The sequence below is a fragment of the Patagioenas fasciata genome, chromosome 5 (assembly GCF_037038585.1).
Source record: "Patagioenas fasciata isolate bPatFas1 chromosome 5, bPatFas1.hap1, whole genome shotgun sequence".
NCBI lineage: Eukaryota > Metazoa > Chordata > Aves > Columbiformes > Columbidae > Patagioenas > Patagioenas fasciata.
In genome coordinates, this window is record NC_092524.1 from 17,445,421 (window position 1) to 17,465,247 (window position 19,827).

Genomic DNA, 19,827 nt, shown 5'->3' on the forward strand with positions numbered 1-19,827 from the left:
TCTGGCCAAACATGCACATACCAAGGGGCTCATACTGACTCATATTAAACCACGCTTCATCAAACAAGCCCTTACATCCATGATGTATCTTGTTCCAGCCAATTCTTAGCTCACCAGTTTGGCTGTTAGCAGAAAGACTTGAATCCAGAAATACTCTTCCATTATCTAAACTGAGGACAGAGGAATAGGTGGTGATATTATTCTGTTCAAACCCACTAAACAAATGAAACCAGCGTTTGTGTCTGCGGTACGAATGGCAACACCAGACAGTTTAAATCTAGTTCTAATGCCTGGGTGCTGGCAGTAGTTACAGCACAAGAGTTCAGTATGGCTAAGTTATCCATGCTGCTGTGGCAATACTAGTGCTTGAATATCAGCTCAGTACCTGAAGGCTTTAAAGACAGATCTGTATGCAGCACAGGCAAATCCCAATATTCCCAATGGAACTGATGATATAAAGTGAAAAAAAAAAGTGACTAAACCCCTCAGTGTGCTACTGGGTCTCTATTCTTTTCGTGGGCAGAACTGTTCTGGTTGTGACAACTGACATGAACAATAAAACTGTTCAAAGCTAGATTAGCATTTTCCGTTTTCTCCGAGTCACTTGCTGTGGCCAAGCACTCAGATGAGACAACATTCAGAGAGTTTTGTCTAGCCAAAAAAAAAAGACTAGTGTCATATCTGTTGTCATCTGCTAATTCTTCTAATTATATCTGGAAAAAGAGTCACTAAAATACTCTAATGCTTTCCCAGACACCAGTGCAGATAGCTAACATTCTCAAAGTGATACAAGGTCCATTACATAAAACTCTTCCTCCTTTTAAAGCTTCTTAACTCGAAAGGGTGCGAAGAGCCTGGGCTATTCAGCCTTTCCACTCAGTGGAGAGCAAACCTCTGCAGCAACAGCTCAGACACAGACAGGTCAAATGCCATCCCACTGAGGATTGTGGCTTCTGTGAAACCACTGCTTCACCTGACATCAGAAAGGCTTAGAACACACCCTAAAGCAAGTACTGCCCTCAAGGACCACAAAAGGAAACCTAAAAAAAAGGAAAACAAACAGCTCCTTGGCACGAGTCGCTAATTCAACTACCACATTGAACCAATGAAATGGTCTGAGATTCCCCCAGAAGACCTTTAATGCAGGTGTACAAGGAACTGCAGGTGAATCCTCAGTCTGATAAATAGAAGGCTGCACAGCTCTCCAGCACCGCATACTCATTAGGCCCCGTAAGGCCACACAGTGGTTAGAGTCCTGTTCTGCTGCTTTCTGCATGGACTGAATTCCTTTAGGAAACACTTACACCTGAAAGCTCTATTTCCACGCAGATGAGATTTCCTAAATGGCTTCCCCCCCACTGTTAACTGCAGTTGACCATCAAACACAAAAACCTGACTTCCAAATGAGTCATTCCTTCTGTTCCTAAGCATCAAAGCTTATGGAGTAGTTTGTGTGGAAGAGCTAAGTCTCTCATTTAAAGTCTGGTAGACAATGAAATAGCTATAAATGTAGAAATTAATCCAAATTCTCTGTCTTGGCCAACGTGGGTTTATTTAGTTTCATTGCAAGCTAATGGTACAGTCTTCACTGTCTCTGACATGACAGACTGCAGAGGCAGATAGTATGTCTGTTTTTCGGATGACTAAATGTAAGGGATAATTTTACTTCACATGGTGGAAATACATTGATTTTTAAAGTCTTCTGTAAGAAATTTGGAGACTCTGGTATTGGAGTCAACCAGAATACTTACATCTGCCTATTGGAAGAATTTACTTTTATGACTAAGGAGAACCCTGTGCTTGGCACCACTTAAAAAGGATCATCCAGAACAGAACTGGACACTGCCATTGAATAATCCAAGGTTTTTACAGTTACATGGAATTACATAAAACCTGTAACAGAACTCTGTTGAGCCAGTAAACCTGGTTAATTTAGGAAGGTCAATTTTACTCCCTATGGCTATAAAACCTTTCTTAGCAGGAGTGAATAGGAGAAGCAGAAGGCAAATTGTGCCTAAAGGCCAGCTGAACCCACTGCAGCAGAACTGTCAAAACTTTAGCTACTTTAAGAACATTTTCCAGAGAGCACAAATAGTAATAATTGTCTTGAAATAACCTTATCAGTTTAAAACTGTTTTAAACTGGCTTAAATTAAATCTAGGGAACAGAGCATCACAGTCCTGCCATGTGAAAAGGGATGCAGCTTGGACAGGTAGTTCCTAGCAAATCTTAAAACAAGATATGCATCAAGACCTCATTATTATTCATCATTGTGAATTCATTCATTGTTACACAAGTAACACAGTCTGCAGAATGGCAAAGGACTGATACTTCCTTGAATTACTACCTCTTGACCCAATAAGGTTTGTGGAGGAATTCCCTCATTTCACTCCCAGAAGGATGACATTAGCAAGCAGATGTCAGGAAGGTGATCAGGCACTGCAAACCAACACTTGTCAGTGTCCTGCTGACAAACAGAAATCACAGTTTGAAGCCCAGACACTTGGGAAGAATCAGATGAAATCTATACAGCAAAAGAACACAAACACACAATTCCCAGCTGGAGAGGTAAGCCTCCTTCCACATGAGATATTCAACTACAAAGCCACTACTTGATTTCAGGGCTTAAGCCAGATCAGTTCAAGCTCACACAAAGCTCAGCACTGAGGCACCTGAAGACTGCATAGTGTCATCTGAATCACAAAGCCTAGGCCACTGCAATTGGAAGCAATTCTCAATGGATGTTCAGCACAGAGATACAGGGCATGTTTGTATCCTGCACTCCCAGCCACAAACTCCCTGTTGCACACCATGATGGACTGAAGGTCAAAAGCCACATTTATGACATGCTGCAGGAAAGAACAGGAGACGCTCAGGGAATGATCAATACCTGACCTGCTCCAAATCAAGCAGAGCTGAGTCTGGACCTCCTTGTTGAGCAACTACCGGGCTACCTGCAAAGGGAACCGTGCTGTGTTGTGCGTACAGACGAGGTAGCTCAAGCAGAGCCACTGAAAAGAGAAAGTACATCTTGCAGACCTTCACAGGAGCGCAGCCTGAGATAGGCTATCACTGCCCTTTGCCACTCACAGTCTCCTTGATCTGTTTGTGCTTAGGGGCCAAACCAGAACTGCCAGGAGCCTGTGGGTGCCATTAGGACTGGACAGGATCCGAGTGCTGGTTTTGTGGACTCCTGTGAGTGCCTGGCTAACTGGTTTGACATCTTCACAAACATGGCCCTGCCACACAGATGTTCATGGACCATTGTGGAGGTGATGTACCCTGGAATCACCTATCTTCTGCCTATATCAAATCACTAGAATGAATTTAGTAACAAGATGACAACCCTCTGAATGAAGTTAATCTTGTGCTGTAACTACACCTTAAATGTGAAAGTACAACAAATACTCCAATCCATCATCAAGGAATTTTGATTGGATTAAAAGCCCTCTGTGCTTCATTATAATCTCCCTGATGAAGGCAAAAAGCAAAGCTACAGCTGGAGAAGAGAAATTAAAAACGCCATTATAACAGTTTAATTATCTGTTATTACTGGATTAACATCCATTTTTGATCCAGGTGCTCCTCAGATAAATAGCTCAGGTGGTTTATAAGTGTTGTTTTATTTTGCAGTGAAAGACCTGAGGCCCATGAAATGAAAACATGAGCTTTTTTTAAAGCCAGATATCCAAAACAAAGAAAGCTTAAGCAAGACTCCATCTGCCTGTCCCTTTTTCTTGTCTACCCCATAATTTTTGAACTGCTGGCTGATTTCAACCAACCTGGAAGACAAGAGTCTCAATGCAATTAGAAAGTTTTTACAAGTTTTGCAGAAACAAGCAATCATTGTAAGGGGAGAGAGAGCCTGTAAATTAACCCTTAAGTTTCCTGAGCAAGGAAGAAATTGAAACCTGTCTTCCCATGTTACTAGATGCTGAAAAACCTGCACAAGAATGCACACTCATAAAAGTTCCCAAACACAAAGGGACAGAAGAGCTCAGAACGACCACAAATCACAAATTGTACAACACTGTCTTCTGAAATGTGGGCATCTCTCTCACTACTTGCACAACCAGGATAGGCTGCATGACCCAAACTTCCTCTGCAGTCTCCCAGTTTGCAGATACCATGCTGGATCTCAGTGCTATACCACAAGAGAGAGAAGAAATGCCAGAAAAACTTTCCTTTCATTATCAAAGAAAGAAATGTAGCATTTGCAACTGAAACGGGGTACTCTAAAGTGATGTGCTGAGAAATGAAAGAAACTGTCTTTAGGGACAGGCCACCAAGGACGTTTTTAGACTTGCTCACTGGAACATGCTATTGCCAGGTTAAGATCTGAATTCAAGTTCCAATCCAAGCCACAGAGTTCCTATAAGCAACTGAGAGAATAACTGAATTGTTGTTCATCTTAGTTCCTGAATCTGCATAATGTGGGCAACAGATACCTGTTTTCATTCTCCTTGTCTGTCACACCTACATGGACAAAGCCATTCCTTGTTGTATTATCAAAGAATGTAATGGAACAGACTCATGGCTTTCATATGCTACTGAAATAAATCTCAATAATATGCCACAGTATTTATCTGTCCAGGCTTCTGTGGTAGTGGGTTCTACTTCACTTTTCTATTTGAGAAGGACTAGATTATGCATGGTCCTTCCACTCATGCAAACTAACTCTGATGTTTAGCTGTGTCCCTGTCACACTGAGACAGAACGCTGTCATGTCTCTGCAAAATATGTAGAAGCATTTCCATGCCTCTCTCTCAGCCCTCCTGCCTCTGCACAGCACAACTGACAGCAGGCACATGGTACAGCTTGTAAAAGACTGTAGGAAGCAAAGAGAAAAGACAGTGTCTTTGCTACCCAGTCCTCTCTGAGGAAGGTCCTATGTTCTAGACATTGTTCTTCTCCATCCTAGCTAGTCAGCAGGGCATCCATTATACAAGGCCCAGCACAAAGCACTGCAGCATAACTACTTCCCAGTTGCTTCACATAACATCTAATCGGTGACACCATATGCTGCCTCTTTACAGGATTTTTGCATGCTACAAAAGTCATCGTGTTTCTCCACCCCTGTCTTGTGGAGAGTGGAGCAGCAGCAGCTGTGGAAGCAACAGGCTGACTGGGAAGGTTATATTTGTGCAAAATACATTCGTAATGTGCAAAACACAGCCTGTACTTGCAAGTGACATCATGACGCTTGCTTCTACCCACTCACACCTCAATAAGCTTTCACACTGGATGTGGCCAGTGCTGATTGGTAGGTTTTTGGCTGTCTCCATCCTACTGCAGCTCATCTCCCCAGCAGATGGAACAGGCAAGTGCAAGCAGAAACTGCACATGAACACAAACTAAACAGTGACCAAGCACAAACTATACATGTGGCTCAACAAGTAGTCAGCCCTTTCCACTACAGGACAGTGTAAGTTCAGGAAACGAAAGATCTCTGTCTCCCTTTCCCAAATGAGATTGTTTGGCAACAAGCCTCTTCATACTGGCTTACAAATACTGTCAGGCTTCTCACTTCCCTTTTTCTAAAGCAAATTTGTGGTGCAACTCCACTGAAACTGGAGATGAGGGTTGTATCTGCTTTCACAGCTCTGTATGACCCTGCAGCCCACATACTTCCAAACATAACTGACAGAACTACTTTTAGAACTATTTTTTTTAAATAAATGGCTATAGCCATTTATGGCCATGTTGGATCCAAGCCTCCATGTGTTAGCAACATAATTAAAAACTAGAGCTAGTGCATCAAACTTAATTAAAACTGCACTTAAACTAAGAACTTTTCCAGAGGTTTTCATTTTTTCAGTCTAAAATGCCCAGGGTAGACTATCACATAAACTGAACCCAAGTTTAGTGGAAGCCCACTCTCATTTTGGAGAATCTTCATTTCAGGGTCAGAAGGGAGCACTGCTCTCAGTTCCCTGGTATCACAAGCCACAACAACAGTTCCAAAGAATTCTGCATTTTCCAACATTGCTGAGGGAATTCTCCCTGAGCAACACCATTTCATTCTCCACTCGAAGGTGACAGTTAAGCCAAAATTCAAACATTTTCGCTGGAACTATTTGATAATCCAGCAGCTGTGTCAGCTGCAGCACTCTGAACTGAGCTGAGCACGTAACACAGCAAAAGGAAGACTAGCAAGGCAGAAGTGGAACCTAGAGTCAGAATTATTGCTAATTCAGGGTCAGCTCTACAGCTAGTTTAACTCAACAAGGCCAATGGCCTTGTACAGATTTCTATCAGCTGAAGCAAAAACTATCAGTCTTTCTTGAAATATTTCTTACTAAATTCCATTTCTATGCTTTATGCCATTGCCATGTTGATTTGACCAACTAAATCTACTCAGTCTTTTCTAATGCATAAATCACAGACACTATTGGTCCTCTTTCAAATACCGAACAGTACAAATGTAATTTCTCCTTCCCTCAATGTTGATTTGTGTCTCAATTGCTTGAATTGACACCCACAGCTCCCTGTCAGGGCAGTGGTGATGGGAAAGTCTGTACTGCTACTTCGTAGGACAGGGCCAGAAATGCACACACAGTCTCCATGTGTTCCTTAAAAGGATGACCTAACCCTGGCCCAAGATCGTGTTTTTCACTGCCTCCTTTAAACCCTCACCCCAGCTGATACACTTCCCCAGTGCAAGAGAGGCGCAGCATGCTGTGTGGGCAGGGCACACAGCCTGCAGAGAACACCAAGTTAAGGGGAACATGTTTGCACACCGATAGGAAGAGGCTGCAGACACAGGTGCCACTTTCCTGCTTCAGAGCAGTATCAGGGCCGAGCTAGAGCACAGCACGGTTTGGCTGGGGATTGCGCAGGGACGGCAAGATCTATACTCAGGTCAAAGTCTCACCTTGTAATCATCCTCTTCTCCCTGACCGACACGTGGATCAGGCATACCTGAGTTCAGGGCTTAGTTCAGCTACTACAAGCACTACAGTAACATGCGATTTTCAGAGGGTTTGAGGATTGCTTAACTATGCTCCCACAGAACAGCAGGAAAAGACTGTCAACACTTAAAAATCTCAGCCACAGTACCTGAACTAACCATTAGAACCATTTTCTGTATGCAAGGTAATGTGCTGCAGATTCAAAGTTGTTGGAAATCCAAATAGTTCTCACACACCACCTGATACCTAAACAAGAACTGGTATACCATCACCACCCTCAGTGACTCAACTCTTAAGTGGGGATACCGCATGGTAAATTCATGGAGCACTGTGCGACAGGGCAGCTTGTGGCCATGCCACCTTCAGTCCTAATGGTATCAGACAGAGAACTTGCTAGTTCTTGCTTTACCTGTGTGCCTCCCTGTTTGCTGCGAGGATACAAACCTTATGTATTCCAGGATTTTATAGGGAACAAGAAGCACAAGACCACAAGACCACTGGTTGCTCAGACTTACAGACATTGTCTTAAGGTAAAGTGAAAGACTGATTAAAATATACCCAACCAAGGAGGAAGACACCTCCAAGCCAGGGAGTATGTCTGTGCTGCCTCAAATAATACACAGAAACTTCAGCTCCTGGGAACTCTGAAGTAGTAGTGAGCAAATCAGTGCTGCATCACACAGTGTTACTTGAAGCACCTGCAGATAAGCTCCCTTGGGTATGGGATCCATTTGAGCTGCATTAGCCTGGAGCTGTGCCAGCTCACATACCTCAACCACCTCCTGCACCCAAAACAGGTTGTTTACAGCAAGCCTGGGCATCTCTAAGCAGAGTGTTGTTTCCAGTCTTTCAGTGGACACATCTGCACTCTCTGTTTTTGGCACCTATGTGGAAAGCAGCAAGCTGCCTGTTCTACTGCAAGACAAGGAGTTACCAGACTCATCAAAAGATTTACTATCAGAGGCTCAGGCTTGCTTCTTCATTACTTGGTGCAGTGGCAAGAAATAAGAGATATTTCACAATATTTATTATTTGGATAACAGCAACATTTAAAGGCTGCATCAATGCCAATGCCAAATATAATTCCCAGAGTAAGTTGTAATCCTTCTGTTGAAAGTCTTCTAGAGCAGTTTACAAGTTGAAGGAGACAACAAATAGAGAAAGACAACAGAAACAAAAAGGATAAAGCAGCCTGGACAAAGTCACCAAGCTTATCAGTTTTGGCAAAAAACCCCCAGATCTCAGCTCTCCCAAAGGCCTCCACCTTCAGCTACACCCTCTGCATTGTCAAGTATCACAGAACACATGCATTGCAAACACTGTCTTTAAAAGAAGTACAAATTTGCCAGCATTCTTTTACCAGAAACATAATGAGCACAATCGCCTTCTCTCTGAGAGGTAGTAACTCATGGAGCCAGCCCTCCATCTCCATCCCCACAGCGGGACCTGCTGTCCAAGAGGAACCACTCCTGCAGGCATGTTTCTGGGGCTGGCAGAGGGACTGCTGTGCTGCTCTCAAAGCTGCCAGCACCTGACCACTCACACTGCTACATGACAGGATGAAGCCTCAAGGGCCTTTCCTACTTCCTTCTCTCTTGCAGTCAAACCAGACAACATCTCACTTATGTATGCCTGGTCCAGATGTGGAGGACAGCATTCACCCAGTCAGCAACTGCGGAGTCATTATTTGTAAATGAATGGTAATCAGGAAAAGCAAATAAAATGCAGTATAATAACTGACGAGAAATTTGGGGGTGAAAAACTGTATGGGAATATAGTGGAGAATGGCAAAGAGGTTGGTTAAATGTAAACACGCTCAAGTGACTTGCAGCTGTCTGTAGAAAAAGCACATACAGCACACTAATTGTTTTACTGACCTTGTATGCTTGATGAGTAGAACCTCTGTGATAGATAACATAGGCCTGTGAGAAACCTTATCATTGTGCCTGAGATTCCTGCTTTGTTGTGAGAAAGAGCAAGAGGCTACGCCTGCTTGAAGCCTTGAAATACAGGCGAGCGCAGGTGGGGCAGTGATCTTCTTACCAGGGCTGAACTGCTGCAGTGTCTGCATCCCCACTTGGGTTCCCTCTGCATGGGAGCTTAGGTGCTACTTCGGAGATCGCCCAGTAGGGAGGTAACTAAAATAAAACTTGCTCTTTGCAAATGCATTCATGGCCTCTGGCTCTTCTTGCAACATGCCTGCGCTTGTGCACAGAATAACATACAATTTTGTGCTGGAAAGACACCTGTGTGATATGCCATGTTAACATCAATGCATGGAGCAGGGTTACCCTGGTAAGCAAAACACATGCAAATCAGAGCACTGGTGTAAATGGAACCGGAAAACCTGGCTTCTCAAAGGGGTCAGAGTAAGCACACCATGTGAGCGCAGGAAACCTGCCTCACATGTGCACCTGCTCCCATGCAGCAGCCCAGCACTGGGATGGCAGCCTCCACAGGTCACCCTGCCCAGAGCAGGGGACAGGAAAGGATCTGCCACTTCATGGGTGAAAAACACAGCTGCAGAATTAAAAGATGCACAGGGAACCTAATGGAGCAGCAAACAGATCCCATTTGGGTCAACTCTCATCACCATCGCAGTGTGGCTGAGGCAATATTTCAGTCTCCAACTGAGCACTGACTCCTCCACCATTTATTCGGAGCATAGTCACTTGCAGGACCGAGGCCTAGCAAACTAAACTATGAATGTCAAAACAAGGAAATAGCAGCACAGACCTTCACCTCCTTCTCAGAATGCATTTCTCATTTCAGCCAATACAGGCCTCTGCCAGACGTGGCTGCTGGACCCTCCCGTGGCTCTGCTACACATAAGAGTAGTGCTGCTCACATGAGGACACTCACCAGCTCTGATGGCAGGCCAACTGCAGACTGCACAGAGCCTGTCTTACAGCTGCAAGTTATGAGCTATTTTGTCTCCCTACACACACGTGCTTACCAGGCTATACATTCAACACAAGGCAAGGGGCAGAGAAGGGAAGAGAGGTGTGCTGTCTCTCTCTCTCAGATTCCTGCTCTCACTCACAACCAATGCAAGAGCCACCCTTCTTTTATCTAGCCCAATGAAGATTTCAGTCATTTCTGTAAAATGCTGACAAAGCCAACATCACTGTGCCATCCAAGTACCTGGCAAATAAACACCTTCACACTGAATGGTTAAGTTTAATCGCTTTTTGAATCTACATTTGGATTCCCTGTAGGAGAATAAACTTGAGAAGTTTAAGACCAGGACACTACCAAGCCACACCATGTGCCACAGATGCCTGTGCTAGGTCTAGATCTCCTCTCCACAGGGTTACTCTAGAAATATTTCTGAGCTATCTTGGTGAAAGCAAAAGAATGTGCCCAACTCTCACATAAGTATAACAGCATCTGAATAGCTCACATTGAGATGTCTCTATCAGGAGCCAGCAACTTCAGAGACTCACAGCGAACTTGCTGTATTTCAGACATAACGTCAGCTTCCCGTTCAATGCCCAGTTTCTGCTCCTCAACTGCAGTAAAACAGGAACAGTCTGACAAAATTACCTACTTCTTATACCACACTTTTAACAGTGATCCTCAAAGCTCTTTGCAAAGGAGGTGCTGCTGCCTTCCTCAGCTTCTTTATCTCTGCAATGGCCAGAAAGGGGAGTTGCCCACTGCCACACAGCAGGCTAAAGCCAAAGCCAGACACACTGTAGTCCCAGTCCAACCCTCTCTTAACCAGCCTACTCAGAAGCCCTGCTGCAGAAAGGTATTACAGCCTATCAAAACACTAGCCTGCAGCTCAGTAGACAGGGACCAGATTTTGGGACTAGACTTGAGACTCAAGGCTTTTTTTTTTTTTTTAATATTTTTAAGCTGTTCTGTAAATGCAAGCACTACCCCGTTCAGGCCCATTTCTGCTCTCATTGTGCAACTCAGTGCTAGAACTGAAGCTCTTTGGTAGAGAGAAACAACTTCCTACACTGCATTTATGCACTAGAGTGTAGATCAGAAACCCTATATGAGTCCTCATGTGCATGCTCATTAAGTGAAGTCAGGTCTCAGTCAGGACTTCATCTGTAACACAGTCCTAAAAATGTCTATTTTCAAATATCCTCAAAGCATCCCTAATATATGTAGCTCCAATACATCCCCTGATCCACTCTTGCACCTAATTGTGAGCAGTATGATTCAATAAACTATCAGAACCATGGAAATAATTAGAAAAACTATTGCACTGTACTATTTATAGAAATAACAAGACTTGACCAAGCCAACTGTCATGAACAGCATAATATTGGAATCTAATTCCAGGTAACTCCAGCATGCAGACATGCAATTTGAAGCCACTGTCTCAATCTGAATACTTTTAAAGAGCCTATGAGACTTTACTGTAAACACAGTTGCTTTTTCTGACACCTCTAGCTGGAAGTGCTTCCTACATCAAGGCTTGCTACTTGCCTAAAGCAACGTGTTTGCCTTCTATTCTGGACAGCATAGAGAGAAATGTGCCACACTACCAGGGCTGGACCATTTCTGCCAGATATGTCCACACAAGAGATAATGCCCAGCAGAAGCACAAAAGCCACAACAAAGAGCTGGTCAGTAAGAAGCTAAGGAGTAGAGAAATAAATTTCTCTCCCCAGTAGCTGTTTCTGAAACAGGCTGTCCAGAAAGGCTGCATAGTGTCCACCCTGGAGATGCTCAGAGCCCAACTGTACAGAGCAGAGAGCACCCTGCTCTGAGCAGGTCTCCAGACATCCCTTCTAACCTCAAATGTCATGTGGTTCTGTGATCCACATGTAGACCCCTCTGCCCAGGCAGAGTGCCTGACTACACCAGCTGCAGGAACATTTAACTTGACTGCAAGAAAACCCTTCATTGTACTAATGCTGTTGATGAAAGCTTGTGTCTTCCCTGACCTTGAAGCTGTGTTATCTGCTTTGGCTGCAAGAAGGCGATAATAGCTCCTGACAATGGCAAGAGTCAGCTCTGAGCCAGTGGAACAGGAAATCCCATTTCTCAAGCCCTTCAAAGCCTGCCAGCCTGCCTGGCACAGTTTCTCTCAGCAGCACTCAGTGAGATTACAGCACTAAAAATAACCCACGCAATAAGTTGTGCATTTAGAAGAAGAAAGGACTTGCCCTCAGTGTGGGTTTCCCTTCCACTTACGGCCTCAAGTGTCCCTAGACAGTTGAACTGCTAGGGTTTTGTTCTCTAAATTAAACAGGAGCTGCAGCTGTTGAAGTGGTTTTAAATAAAATAAGAAGATTAAAGGGTACAACAAAGAGCTAAGATACTTTCCAGGTTTTAAACAAGTGTCGCTCTCCCCTCCCTTTTCTATAATAAGAAACTCAGAGCTAAATCTGCTTCCTTACCAAACTGCTCTGCCCTTCCATCATGAGCTCACGTACAATTGGTTGTATAAAGCTGAAATCAAGCAAAGTCCTGCAGAATTCCATACAGAAGACAATCCCTGTGAGCATTCTGCTGCAGTATTTAAGAAAATGTCCAAGCCTGTTGGATTAAATGCAGCATCCAAATCAGGAGGAAAAAAGGCCTACCTCATAACAGTAGGCACCAGAATCAGCACTACCTAGAGGCCTCACACAAGTTTCGCTGTCCTTACAAACACTGGTCTTTGCCTGTGCCTAGTGGGAACCATCAAAGCTCAGTCATTTGTCTCAGATCACTTCCATTACAGCCAGCATAACTACTGAGGAAATTTTCATGCATCACTTGCAAGGCTCAGACAATTTGCATTAGCGCTCTCAAACACAACTGACCCCTTTCTCAGCCCCCAAACAGACTGTACACTGACATGTGGCAACCGGAATTACCTTCATGACTACAGGCTCAGCTGCTCATTTGATGCATATACACAATTTATTGCTTATATAGCACATGGCAGGCAGTGGCTCAATTAATAACAGTTCACCTTGAGCGCTACTACATTTTTCATGTATGCATGTATCTAAACAAAGGTAATATCCACATGCATGGAGACAAACAGAAAATGCCACCCAGAGTCTTACACGCTTGCCTTGTCTTCAGTTTACACTTGGAAGGTCAAATGCTGTGCTGTTTCATCCAGAGGAAATCAGACAGATGAACATTAAACATAGTAAGTTTTTTAGGTGCTAACTCTAAGGGGTTGGGCTCTTCAAGAGAACCAGAGAGCTGCAGAGCTCAGAACCACAGTAAATGAAGCACAGATGTCACAGCTCACAGCATCTCAGCAGCTGTCACCTGGCAGGGGGTTTGGATGAGGACAATAGCCACGACCTGACAGCAGAGATAATCCAACTACCTCAACCACAGAGGTGCACCAAAAACCTCTGCGGCATTTACTATTTGCCTTTGGATTTAAGCTACAAAATAGGAAGGGTGTTTTGCAGAGAACAGTTTAAATATGAACCAAATTCACTCAGAAGCCGTCTCTCCTATACACTACAGATGATAACATAATACCATGTAGCTAGAGACTGTGTTGTAACATGGCCAAACAAGAAGTCAGAATAAATGTGAGTAGGCCCTAAGCATGAGGCTGTTCACTTTGCAAACTCGCTATTTTCCTCTTACAGCTTTTGGAGACAATAGTTAGCAGTACTGGGGACCCTAAGTGTGGATAGTACTGGCAGCATAAAAAGATCATAAAAACGTATTAATATTTCTGAAAACATAGAAAAACGGCTATAGAAGAAGCATACACCTACTGCCACGTTGCTGTTAAATCCCCTTCCTCTGTATTACACTCCAGCTCAGCCCATCCTTTCACTTCCAGAGCTACAAATGACACACAGCTAGTTCACAGTGCTGGGTTTCCAGTGTTACGGAGACCAAATCCTGCAGCACTTGTGACTCTCCTCATCTTTTGATCTTTCTCAGCTTCTTCACTCCCCTCATGCTTCTGCTCCTCCCTCCCCTTGAGTTTTAGCAGACCAACAGATCTCCCCAAGACCTTAAAAACACTCTATTTTTCCTAGCTAAAAGTGTATTTTGTATGAATAACACACATGATATTGAAGAGATTGGACTCCTGGCCCCCTTTGCCTCTGCCCCCACAAACACCTGTAGGACCTGCAGCACACCTGTGTCCCTCCAGCATCCACAGGGGGTGCCAGTGGCATCTCCAGCCTTCACACCCTGCCACCGTGGCAGGTGCATACATGAACACCAACCCCCAGAGACACTGCCTGCCAGAACCACAGCCTCCCAGGAAGCACTGTGATATTGCTGTAAACCCAACACTATGCTGAGACCTTACTGCAGCAGAAGGATCCTCGCGAGGCACCTCCTCTGTCACCCCTACCTGGGAAGCTTCACAGCTTTATCAACATCTGCACTACTCCAACACAGAGATCCAGAGGCTGATGTACACATCTGTGGAAGATGCCACAGGCCACAACAATCCCCATGACATTTTTGAAAGATGACAGCTGCTTTGATGCTTCTGGTGTCTCTGGTGAACCCTCTCCTACTGGTCAGCACACCCTCCCTGCACACTGCTATTAACAAAACTGCCCGGCACAAGTTTGCCACCCGCAGGCCTGGGAAACAAACCCTTTGGGAGAAACTTCAGTTGCACCTTGCTGAGATGGGCTACAGCCTCAAATGGTGGCCACAACAACCGGGAAGCACGGGGTGACAACTTGCTTACTCCAGTAGGGCCTGCAAAAGCACACCACATGTTGCCCTGGTGGGGTGGTGGCTGCAGGGGACCTGTTGCGCTGGGAGGCTTCACAGGTCACGCAGACCAGCCCCTAGGCACAGCCCCCCTGCCTTTGCCTCGCTCCCCTGCAGCTGGGGCAGCTCCTCGGAACCTTCCAGATGCCGCCTCACCGTAACGCCCTTCCCTGCTCACCCAGGGACAGCGCTGGCCTAGCCCAGCCCGGCTCAGCCAGCTGCCCCGCTCTGCCATGGGCCATGCCTGCTCCACTCCGCTGCCCTCCAGCAGGCCAGGCCCCGGGAGCAGCGCTTGCTGCCCACCGCTCTCTGCCACTGGTGACTCACCAGTGGCTGCCACACAGGCTGGAGTGGGGCTCCCCACGGAGCAGAGTCCCCCCTCCTCCCTTCCCAGGCGGTGCCTCTTGCTGCACCCATGGCAGGAGACCTGGCTGTTTCAGGGCGACTCTGTCGGGGGCTGAGAGGTGACCCTGCAGGGGGCAGCTGGCATGTGGCGAGTGCAGGGCCAGAGGCTGGGACACCCGCAGGGATGGTGCCATGGATGTGCTGTGGGCTCAGACCTGCCACATTCACCCCAGCCGTGTGGGGAAGCACCCACACAGGCCTTGGTTATCTTGGGCACACACCAGCCAAACCTCTGTGCCCATGAGGCAAACTGCCAGGTTCTCGTGGTAACCTGGAAGAAGTTAAAAAGGCAGCATAAAGGTGAACACCCGAAAGCTGAGAGATGTGTGACAAACCAGCAGCCACTCGAACCAACCGACCAACCAGTAAAAAAATCCCCAAACCCAACGCAAACCAGCGACATACCTGATAAGTTTTTTCAAATCTATGTGACTGAGTGTTTCAGGCAGGGAGGGTGGAGAAATCCTTCCTACGCTAAATCTGGAAGCAATGTGAGAAGCTCAGGTTAGAGATAATAATGATCACAAGCAGCAACAGTTTTTGGTACCGTGGTTTCCATCCAGACCAGATCTAGGGGCTGTGTTATTGCTCTGTAATTCGGATTATTCTTTTTAAACACTTTGCTGTGGAAAACCAGGCCTGCAGCGTTGCGCTGTCCTTGCTCTTTGCCACATGTGGCGAGTCTGTGCTGTGAGGGGGCAGCACGCTGGGGACAGCACTAGGGACCCCAGTGCTGTGAGGTGACGACGTTACCTCCTTGGCCAGGAGGACGTGGCCGTATGTGCTGGCCATCTTCAGCTCCTTTGGTGTCGAAAACTGAGGAGATATACTTACTGGGTCTGGCACTGGTGAGAAGTTCGTTTTCAGGGACATAAACAGGACACTCAACAGCTAGTATCTTTACTGAATGAATTTATTGGTTTTTGAACTAAAGTTGCTCACAGTTATTTAACAAGGGATACATCAGATTTTTTTTGTCCATTTTAAACCATTAAATAACGTCAGTTTGTGTCTGTATATGTGTGTGTGCGCGTGTGTGTCTTCAAAGTACAAAATAGGAAGGATAACAAGAGGTATTGCTTTCATTTATTCTTATATCTTGTGTAAGTAATCCCCTTCCTGCTTGTACCACATGGTTTTGCTGATATAGGTATTTTTAAATTATTATTATTATTTTGTATTGAAATCCCAGCCTTTTGTAGAGGTACAATGTAACAGAAGCATCAAAATCTATACACAAGGGAAGAGAAAAGAGGGAAAAGAAGGACGGGGGTGATGGGAGGGGAGCTCGGAGGAGAAGTAGAGAGAGGGCGGAGGCAGGAAAGACAACAAAAGCAAAAGAGACTAATTTACAGCAATGTCATGCAATTAAAACTGCCCCCCTCTCCTGCACCCTTGCCTCCCCCCCTCCCCAGCCATCACCCTCTGGTGTCTGACATGCACACAGCAATACGAGAGAGAAAAGTTTAAGAATAGGGAAAATAAATAAATAAATAAAACAAAACCTTAAAATAAATCCATCTCATTTGGGGGAATGGGGAAACAGGGCAAAAGTCAAAGGTCTTTGCCCCAGTTGTGTCTTTAAAAATTCTTTTTAATCTTCAAACCTATGTACAAGTAAAACTGGTCCAAGAAGGGGGAAAATGATTAAAAAAACAAACCAACAACGACAACGACAACAAAAAAAGAACTCATCCAACATTATCATTAAAAAAAAAAAATCCTGCGATACAACATACACCCATAGGAACCCAACGAGCAGCAATCGAAGGTCATAAAAGAGCTGAACACTAATGCTAAGCCTACATTCTTAAAATTTCAGTCAAGAAGTACTTCTTACTGTGTTTTGTCTTCCACACGTAAAACCATGATTTTTTTGTTTGTTTAACCTTTGAGCTTGGGCCAGAATAAGTTACACTTGGTCACATAACTCTTGAGGAGGAGGAAAAAAGCTGGCGATTCTTCTTTCTCAAAGTCACAAGATGAACACTTATGGGGTTTCTGTGTCTTTTTCCCCCCTCCTCCCTAAAATAAATAAGAATCAATGTTGCCTCTACACAGTTATTAAACAGAAGATATATCTAACAGCTCATTTTTAAATATATATATGTATATATAAATAACCAAGACCTAATAACTGAAACACAAAAAAAATGGTCCCCATCCACCCAATCCCACCCCCCTCCCCTTCAAAAAACAAAAAACCAAACAAAAAACCAACAAAACAAAAACTTTATAAAAATATCTTGCAGTAATTTTTAAAGTTTACAGTAGCTTCGTGATTAAGTCTCCCATTGCCCTGACTCCACCTTGTCTTGCTCCGATGAACTAAGTGCCAGTGATTTGCACACACACACACACAGGAGAAAAAACACAAGATAAGTCTCTTTTCTTCCTCTTCTTCATCTTCTTTTTTTTTTTCTTTTTTCCTTTTTTTCTTTTTTTTTTTTTTTTTTAAGAAACGAATCACCCAAGCCAACAAATGAAACTGATAACTTAAAGAAATAATAATACTGATATCAATGCAGCACTAGCAAAACACAACAATTGCCTCTAAATGCAGGGTGTGGTGGAGGATCCAGCTGGTCGAAGAAGGTCCCAGCGCGGTGGCACAGTGGCAGGGAGCTGATGGGTGGGGAGGAAGGTGTTGGAGGAGGAGCAGCAGTAGCAGCAGCGGCAACTGTGCCTGGTGGCGGGAGAGACAGTCCTTGGCAGAGTTTTGTCCCTCTTCTTTGCTACCAGAAGTTGCCTTTTCCCTAAGTTTTAATGTTTTGTTTCTACGTGTTTATTCATTGAACCCCCTCTCCCTCCTAAGTTTACTCCTTTCCCCTTCCAGCAGGTCAAAAAGCAAAATGATACCGTATAAAAAAAAAAAAACCAAAACAATTATTTTGTATATATATGTATGTATGCATGTTTATATATAAATATACACACATATATACATGTATATATAAAAAAAAGGGGACAAAATAAAAGGAAAAGGTGGTGGGGAGAAAAAGAAGGTTAAGAAAATCCCATGATGAAGCTCCCCAATATTGTCTTGGTTAATGCTTAATTTTGAGTTGCTCCTGCCTGGTTTCTGATGAGAATGCGCTCTGGATTCATGAATCACTGTGCTTCCGCTACCCCCATCTCCTTCCCCACACCCTCCCCATCCAGGCTGAGTTCACCTGCATGGACAGAAGTTGCCAAGGGTAAAGGTTTCACTCCAACAATTTGCAACCTCCTTTCAGCCCAGACTCTGCAATCCCATAACTGAGCAGATCTCTTTTGTGGAGCACCAAAAAAAGAAAAAGAGGAAAAAGAAAATGGCGTGCATTGGGGAGGTGTTTGGGGAGAAGTGGGGGAGAAACCCACTTCCTGAAGGGAGAGGGGAGGCTGGGAACCTCAAACAGGACTGGTCCTTGGACAGTCTACATCGGTTGCCTTCCGTCAGCAAGTGTCCGCAGAGCACAGAAGGTGAAGCCGTGGCTGACATGTTAACTTTTCGGGATAATTCCTGGTAGCAGAGCGGAAACAAGTGGTGTCGTCAGAAACACAGAGAGAGCATGAACGGAACAAGAAACAAAACAAAAGAAAACAAACAAAAAAACCCAAAAAATCAGGAAGGAGAAAAAAAGCAAAACATTCAAAAAAAGGGAGGAAAAAAAAACAATTGAAAAAACCACAACCCAAGATCTGGTGAACTGGGTTTGTCATCTGTGCTACCTTTTCTTTTCTTTCTTTTCTTTTCATTTGTTCATTCATTTGTTTTTGTGTTTGTTTCTGAGATATATATTATATATCATATATAAATATATATATGTATATATATACAGTCATTCCTTCATACAAAATTTGTCTATAGACAGTTTTGTACTGTTGTGGCAAGGTATATACATCCTTCTAGTTTAGAGGCTAGCTTGCTAAGGAATATTCTTTCATTCTTTCTTGCTCTTTTGTTTTTTCTAAGTTATTTATTTTTTTTATGTGTTTATTTAAGGTTGGTCTTGTAGGCCGACTGATGAGACCATCTTTGCCTTGTCTTTGCCAGCAGGGTACTTATTGTCTCCTCTAGACCCATAGTCATTAGAACCGGAATCGCTCCGCTTGCTGTTTGCGCTATGCTTGGTTGGCGTGCCGGGGGGGTGGCTCACCTGCCCGTTCTTCTCGTCTGAAAAAAGTTGTTTAATTACGTCAAAGAAGTTACTCAATGGGCTGCCTGGGTACACAAAACAGAGGAGACAAAAAAAGAAAGAAAGGAAGAAAGGAAGAAAGAAGGAAATAAAGTAAAAAAAAAAAAAGAAAGAAGAGGGAAAGAGAGAGAAAAAGAGAAGAGAAAGAGAGAGAACAAACAAACAAATGAACAATGGGGTTTTTAACGAGAAGAACATGATGAGGAGATCCAGAGCCACGTGCGTGGGGGTGTGTGGGGGATGAAGACAATGAGCAGGAAGAGGAAGAGTGTTTAGGATGTGACGCCTACAGAAATAAAGAGGCAGGGAGCATAAAGCACCTGGGGGAAGTGCCTAGTTTTCTCCTGAGTAGGGAGGTGTCTGTACTAGCAGGAGGACACTGTGTCGTGTAGCTGAAATAGTTCAGTCTATGACCTGGAGTCAGTTGGCCACTCCGCACTGAAACGTCAGTGACTGTAATGCTGGATACCGGCACATCCCATCTTACTGGTGATGTTACAAACACGGGGTATTTGTATGTGGTAGTCAACTGATGTTTTGCAGCCTTGCCTAAGCTCTCTGAATACATGGGGCATCAGGCTTTCCTCGCTTGCATTTCATTTCTTTCTGAGTATCTCGTTGCTCACCTTTCAGTCACTAAGCCTGAAGCACCTGAGTGCTCC

At 44.4% G+C, this 19,827-nt stretch overlaps 1 protein-coding gene across 9 annotated transcripts in view; it reads right to left on the minus strand.

Annotated features, from left to right (window-relative positions):
* Window positions 1-18,336: 18,336 nt before the first annotated feature.
* Window positions 18,337-19,827, minus strand: part of BRSK2 (BR serine/threonine kinase 2) — a 326,267-nt gene continuing 324,776 nt past the window's right edge. For 6 of the 9 annotated variants that reach the window (XM_065840016.2, XM_065840015.2, XM_065840011.2 and 3 more), the window contains one exon: window positions 18,699-19,143. In XM_065840016.2, coding sequence (XP_065696088.1) covers window positions 18,968-19,143 — 176 coding nt within the window. In that variant the 3' untranslated portion in view covers window positions 18,699-18,967. Of the gene's footprint in view, window positions 18,490-18,698; window positions 19,192-19,827 lie in introns of those variants that run through there. The other 3 variants (XM_071809011.1, XM_071809010.1, XM_071809008.1) reach the window with 2 other exon arrangements.